Raw genomic sequence first — 7,818 nt, forward strand, 5'->3', positions numbered from 1 at the left:
ATTTCATGAGGAAAATGAGTATATTAATTATATGACATGTAGATGATTTTAAGGTAGGTCTAATAATTATGACTTGAAAACTGACATGAAACTTGCAATACTGATATGAAAACTGTTGTCTAGCAATTTTGTCTAAGATAAAACCGTCCTTCCACTTTAGGGGGAAGGTTGATAAACAACCATATTCTACAGAAAGATAGGCAACAGGATGTCTAAAGGGAGTAAGAAACAGGATGCTCAATAGGGAGGTAAACAGCCTGATGTTTTTAGGGTGTTCAGTCCAGCAAGCAAGCTTGCTAAGCGCAGGAACCAAACACTTCAATAGATTCATGAAGTTTGTGAAATTGAAAAGGTTCCCTAGCCCACTGTATGCCTAAACTTCTGTAAGCCCTGATTGCCTAGAGACATTCAGGCCAGATCTTTAATGATATATTTCCACTCTGACATGATGGAAAATATTCAGTTAATTATCCATGTTTCTCAAAATTTGATGTCTCCCAAAGCCAATAAGAAAAGAAGTATGTTTAATACTTTCCAATGATAATTAGTATTTGACAAAGCAATTGATGAAATACAAGATGAAAACAGGAAAGTCCAAGAATGGTAGATGTTGAGAATATAGACAGGAGCATAACAATATGTTTACTTTAAGAAATAACTTGAATTTTGTGTCAGATTTTGTAATTTCAGTTATTATATGATCTACTACAAGGGATTTTATACCATTGTATTAGAATACAGGAAAGTGTATTTGTCTCTGCCCAATTTCATCTAGAAATTACCCTCAATTCTTTTCTTAAATAAGTAAGAATCTTTCTCATACTCATATATATTTCCAGAAAAGATTAAAATGTATTTTACTATGAACATAAAACTATTACCCATTAAGTTCTTGGCCTTCTAATATTGTCGAATTGAGTGACTCTCAGAAAGGGGCATAGTGCTGAAACTTTTCTAATAAAGGTAAGTGTTGTTGAAAGTGCATACATCTGACTTATAAATAGTTCAGTTGTTAATTCTCATGGATATATATATATCATATGATGTCCATACTTGCAGACAGAAGATTGAGGTGCCTTAAAGACAAACTTTAACACACAGAAAGAAAGAGAGAGAGAGAGAGAGAGAGAGAGAGAGAGAGAGAGAGGGTCATGTATATAAAGTGTTTGGATATATTTGAAAACACTTGTGATTCCTGTGTTCACAAATCTGAGGCAAGAAAATTGTTAGAACCATGACTTCAAGAATATCCAGGTTCATCTAGAGATAGCCAATATAAAAATAGAAAATAAACTATTTTTATAATCATGAATGTATAAGTATGTATGCTATGTATATATACATTATTCTATCTAATTATCTATTGAAGAATTGGTCACAGTACCTACAAAATTATATTATTGATTTTTTTTGTTTTGATCTTCTGTATTTTGAAGGTGTCATAGTAATAGAGAATCACAAAATCTGACACTTGTCTCAGAATTCTACCTCATGGGATTCTCTGAGGACCCAGAACTTCAACCCATCCTCTTTGGACTGTTCCTGTCCATATACTTGGTGTCTGTGCTTGGGAACCTGCTCATCATCCTGGCTGTCATCTCTGATTCCCATCTCCACACCCCCATGTATTTCTTCCTTTTCAGCTTGTCCTGGGCTGATATGGGTTTAATCTCCACTACAGTCCCAAATTTGATTGTGAGCATCCAAACCCACAGCAGAGTCATCTCTTATGTGGGATGCCTCACTCAGATGTCACTTTTTCTCAGTTTTGGATGTATGGATGACATGCTTCTGACTGTGATGGCCTATGACCGATTTGTGGCCATCTGCCATCCCTTGAACTATCATGTCATCATGAATCCTCGTCTTTGTGTCACTTTTCTTGTGGTGTCTTTTTTCTTTAGCTTTGTGGACAGCCAGCTACATCTTTTGGTTGCTTTACAGATGACCAACTTCAAGGATGATGAAATTGCAAGCTTCTTCTGTGACCCTTCTCAGGTCCTTAATGTTTCTTGTTATGGCACCTTCACAAAAAGCATAGTTCAATATTTAGTTAGTATTGTGTATGGTATGCTTCCCATCTCAGGTATCCTTTTTTCTTACTACAAAATCGTGTCCTCCATTCTGAGTATGCCATCCTCAAGTGGGAGGTTTAAAGCCTTCTCCACCTGCGGGTCTCATCTCTCAGTGGTTTTCTTATTTTGGGGATCAGGGATTGGCGTATATATTGGATCACTTCTCTCAGAATCTTCTAGAAACAATACTGTTTCCTCATTGATGTACTCTGTGGTGACCCCTATGTTGAATCCCTTCATCTACAGCCTGAGGAACAGAGACATTAAAAGTGCCCTGAGAATGTTCTATGATAGAATAATCTAATCTCAGAGAGTATGTCATCCAGTTCTAATATAACAGCAGGAGCCAGGGACATAAAAAGGAAGCACAGAGGTAAATGGAAAGAAAGAGCCAGAGAGAGAGAGAGAGAGAGAGAGAGAGAGAGAGAGAGAGAGAGAGAGAGAGAGAGAGAAGAATAGTAGGAAACATGTTAATGGGGGAAATGGAGAAAATGTAGGTATTTAAGTGAGAAAGAGGTGGGAAAGACATACAAGGAACCATGGTGATAAAGGGGAAGAAGGAACTAATAAGAGGGGGAATAATAGGAATAACAGGTAATCAAGGGGAAAATGAGGTAAAGCAGCATACTTAAACTGGGAAACGGGGATGGAGGTTAGACAGGGTGAGAGTGTGAGAGGAGCAATAACTAAATGTTAGGTGATGTAAAAAAAAACAGAGATAACTACGTCTTAGTTGATGTAAAAATACATGGTTGAGTGTATTAACTCAACCCCTTCCTGAAAAATACACATACAATATCTGTACGTGAGTGTGCGTGTATGCCTGAAGATTATATACGAACACAGTGTGAGACAGGGTATTCCAAGAGACTTTCCAAGTAACACAGGCTATTCCCATGACCCTTAATTACCTCACGGAACTTGAAGGTAAGACATTATTGCTGAAGACAGGAAATATTTCGGACACAGGTCTTGGAGCAATGGAACCAGAACTGACCTGGATGCCACCTCCCTGAAGTCTAATTCTCATAATTCTATAGGATGCTATGCAAGGTGCTAAAGGAGAAAAATCAATCAATGGTCCAATCCCAGCTTCAAAGCCTAATAACCAAGATAATGACTGAAACAACACATGAAGCAGTGTAGTAGTGGCCCTTTTATCTAGGGGGTAATCAAGAGCTATTTAATTGGAATTAAAGCTGTCTGAATGAGAGGGAATTCATGGATGGCACTCTAATCATACCCAAACACATGTGGTTGAAGATGTCATAGATCATAGAGAAAACCCTATCTCTGTCATAACTCTAGACAAATGAACTTTTTTACTGTATATTAAATATGGATCCTTACATTTACAGACTAGTATACCATGTACCACTCATCAAAGAAGCTTCTTTTTTTGAAACAGATGAAGGCTATTACAGAGTTCCACAACTGGTCACACACAGAGAATATATGTTTGAGAGATACCCAGCTCTACGTGACACATCTACAGTGGAACCTCTATACCTAAATCTCATGGAACAAAGCAGAATAAGGGATAGAGTCTCATCAGTGAAGCTTCCTCCCACAACAAAGTGTAATGTACACAGATGGCCACAACTAAATTTTAGGGAACAGGAGACTGCAGAGTGTGTGTCCCTGAATAAGACTCTTACAATTAAACCTCACTTACTCATGGATCAGGAACCACTGTGGAAGAGGGAATAGAAAGATTGTAAGAGCCAGGTTTGGTGCATAAAGATAAGGAAACAAAAGCTTTCAGGCTACTGGAAACTTGTTCATATGAACTTGCAAAAGTGGTGATAGCATGCACAAGACCTATGCCAACTCAATTAAACAAAATCTGAATAGCATGAGGAAAATTGGCAGCTGGCTCCAACCCTAGCCAAAGAACTATTGGTAACTGATTACTGCTGGGTGAATTAGAGTAGTTCCTCTTTGAGGGAATGATTGTAGGTATGCTGACTAGACTCTAATGAATAAATTCATGCAGAGGGGACATCTGGGTACAAATGCTTGACTTAACATATATGTCAGAATGCATGAAATCCAGTGGGGGGGTATGGGAGGATACAGATTCGGGAGAAGTATAAATCTGATTAATATCTATTATATGAAATGCACAAAAACTCAATAAAAATATTTAAAAAGAAAAAGTAATAAAAATTAATATGCATTTCTATAATACATTCCTATTTGTTTACATGAATTATTATTGGAAGTTTTTAATTTTTCCTAATTTTTACAAAACTTTAATGAGAATTTCATACATGCATATAAGGTGTTTTGATGAAATCTATGCCCACTCCCTCCTTTCCAACATCTCCTCCATCAGTTTTTCATTTTCTTTTTTCCTTCTTTCATTTATTTATTTTTACGGGACTTTTGAGTACTCTAACATTCCCCCTTTAAAAAGGTAACATTAAAATCTTTTAAGGATTAGATAAAAGCACTCAAATACCATTAACATTTTTCACCCTATGTTGCTAACAGTCCCAATGACATTTTGAATTTTAGCCAAGAAACTGGCTTCTTTTGGGGGGGTGTTTTTACCCTAACTGCCTAGCCAATTCCTACTTCTTATTCTTATCACACCATCCTCTGAATTGTTTACCCAAATTGCCAATGGGGAATAGGGACACAGACCACTCTGGCTTCTTCCATGCTAAACAGGGATGCAGGGTGAAGTAATTGGAGTACCCCTTCAGTGGGTCTATGTAAAAGACTCCCAAATTGTATAATTCTTATCTCTAAGAGGAAAAGAAAGTCCTTGGATCATGAATAAGAGATATGAAGGAGAAGTGATGGCAAGAGTAATTAGCATTACAAGTTCTAGACTGGAAACTAGAAAAAAGTCAGACCAGGGCAATTTTCAAATGTTCATATGAGAGTCCATTGGAATTTCCTGACAAGGTCTTCCAAAACATCCCTCTTTGGGTTCCTCCTCATTTTTCTTTTGCCTCCCAAGGCTGGACTCTAGAGTGATGGATTCAGGATTTGTTTCAGGTATTTTGATAGCTGTTGGAGTGGTTAGAATCAGTGTCAGTTCCCTCTCAAAGGCTTCTCAGTCAGGGGAGAAAACATTTATCCATCATTTTTGAACATTAGCTGCTTGTCTCCCTTTGCTACAGATGGACGCTACAGTATTGGAGACCAAGAGTTGAAGTCTTATATCTGAGCAGCACTTTCTTGTTAGGAACAAAATGATCAATGAGAAACAATTGTCTAAATAACTTTTTATATAGACTTCAGCCTAATATCTGGGAAATGTATTCCCTTGAACTCTTAAAGAATTATACTGATCACTTTAATCTTTGGTTATATTTCCCTTTTGGGTGTTTAAAGACCATACAGTTGGGCCAGATTGACCAATTTACTTTTATTCTTAAGGTCGTTTAAAGATCTGCTCCATAGTGGTCACATGGGCATGGCAGAAGCTCCTGGCTCCTTTCTTTTACCAGTTCCACCTATGTGAAGATAAGTCAAAGGTCCTGTTTGACCATGTTTGGCATCACTTGGAAGCATGAATGAGATGTTTCCTCTAAGTTGACCCTCCTCTTTGTAGACTGGACACTGGTTCAAGTCCATCTTGTGGGATCTCCATGTCCTCCCAAACAAGAGGACAGGTGACTCACCACATTTCAAGACATTTTGAGAGATGTTCCAAAGTCCCCTGGAACTTGGTGACCTTAGAGGGCAAGGGAGAAAAACTGTCCCTCTGACCACATTAGTATAGGCCTAAAGTATGGCTGTTAAATGTCCAATAAGTTTAGTTCCCCCAGTCTGATATTTTTAATTATCATGTGCTATGTAGATAAGGCTTGGGTAAAGAGCCAAATATTTTCAGATGAACATTGACTAGATTTATATTTTGTTTCTTAAACTACTTGACTAAATTATAACCATAGAAAATTTAAGATTCTGAGTATATTATTTTTGTCTCATCCTTTATATATAACAAACCCAAACAGACCTTCATCACTTGCTTAGGCTTTCTCATTTTTTTCTGCCTGTTTTTGAAAATATCTCCATTCCCAAGTCCTTTTAGCATTTTTACATTATCATTTTCTTTTTTCAATAATTATGAGACATAATAACATTAACAAATAAATTTTACTTCAGTTGTGAAACTTCTTTTCCTGGAGACGTGAAGCAATGCTTATTCCCTTTTAAAGTTAAAGTATCAAGCCAATGTTTGATTAAAGTTTTACTGAGGAACCAATGAATTTATTGAGCTTACTTACCGAGATAACTGAGGGGTTTATGGGGTGTGTATGACCTGAGAGTATGCACACTGGATAGCCTTTACACAGCATGGGTCATGCCTTCTCTTCCTAGCCTTCCCCAGATTGTATACTTTAGGCCTTCCCAAATCCAGGAGGCCATATATAATTATGGTCAAATTACATAGAGTTGGCTGGGAAGAGTGGATAGGCACTGCAGTAAGGGTCCACTGACACTTCTTGGTCCTCCTTTAATGAATGAGCACAACCGTCAATAAGCCCATTTGTGGTAATGTTTAATGATCAGGCTCAGCTGAAGTTGTGAGAAACAGGAATGCCCATTCACTGCTGGTGGGACTGCAAACTCCTAAAACCACTATGAAGAACTATGGAGAAAAGTGTGCACAACTCTTTAAAATCTAAGAATGAACCTACCATATGACATGGTTATACCACTCCTTGGCATATGAACAAAGGACTCATCCTATTGTAGTGACACTTGTACAACCATGTTTGTTTCTGCTCTTTTCATAATAGCTAAGAGATGTGAGCACCCTAAGTGCCCCTCAACTGATGAGTGGTTAACAAAAATGTGGTATATTTACACAATGGATTTCTGTTCATCAGTAAAGTAAGATGAAATAATTTAATTGGGTCATTTGGTTTCTCAATTCTTTGTTTTTTGAGTTCTTTATATATTCTGGATGTTAAACCTCTGTCAGTTGTGTCATTGGTGAAGATTTTCCCCCATTCTGTGGGTTTTATATTCACTTTTTTGATTGTTTCTTTTGCTGTACAGAAGTTTTTTAGTTTAATGAGGTCCCACTTATTGAATGTTGACCATAATTCCTCAGCAAATTCTGTCTGATTTAGAAAGTCCTTTCCTACACCTATATTTTGTAAGTTATGGCCTATATTTTCTTCTAAGTGTTTCAGGGTTTCCAGTTTCACATTGAGGTCTTTGTTCCATTTGGAGTTGACTGTTGTGCAAGGTGAAAGATAAGGATCTATGTTCATTCTTCTGCAGGTGGAGATCCAGTTTTGACAGCACCATTTTGAAGATTCTGTCTTTCCTCCATTGTGTGTTCTTGGCCCCTTTGTTAAATATCAGGTGGCTGAAATTGCACGTACCCAGGTTTGGATCTTCAATGATGTTCCATTGATCTATGTGTCTGTTTATACACCAGTACCATGCTGTTTTTATGATTATATCTCTGTAGCATACTTTGAGATCTGGTATAGTAATGCCCCCATTGCTGCTCTTTATGCTCAGGATTACTTTGGCTATCTGGCATCTTTTGTGCCTCCATATGAATCCATGCTTAAGGATGGATTTTTCTAATTCTGCAAAGTATGTCATGGGGATTTTGATAGGGATTGCATTGAATCTGTATACTGCTTTTGGTAGGATAGTCATGTTCACAATATTAATTCTTCCAATACATGAACAAGAGCAGTCCTTCAATCTCCTGGTGTCTTCCTCAATCTCTTCCTTTAACGATTTAAATTTTCATTGT

The 7,818-nt window shown here is 37.3% G+C and overlaps 1 protein-coding gene across 1 annotated transcript; it reads left to right on the forward strand.

Annotated features, from left to right (window-relative positions):
- The first annotated feature begins 1,443 nt into the window (after positions 1–1,443).
- LOC103742421 (olfactory receptor 7E24-like) lies at positions 1,444–2,379 on the forward strand. Its single transcript, XM_008843462.2, has one exon. The coding sequence runs from the start codon at positions 1,492–1,494 to the stop codon at positions 2,377–2,379; it is 888 nt and encodes a 295-aa protein (XP_008841684.1). The 5' UTR covers positions 1,444–1,491.
- The last annotated feature ends 5,439 nt before the right edge of the window (positions 2,380–7,818 follow it).

This window comes from Nannospalax galili, unplaced genomic scaffold, assembly GCF_000622305.1.
Source record: "Nannospalax galili isolate Female #2095 unplaced genomic scaffold, S.galili_v1.0 scaffold1642, whole genome shotgun sequence".
NCBI classification, from domain to species: Eukaryota; Metazoa; Chordata; class Mammalia; order Rodentia; family Spalacidae; genus Nannospalax; species Nannospalax galili.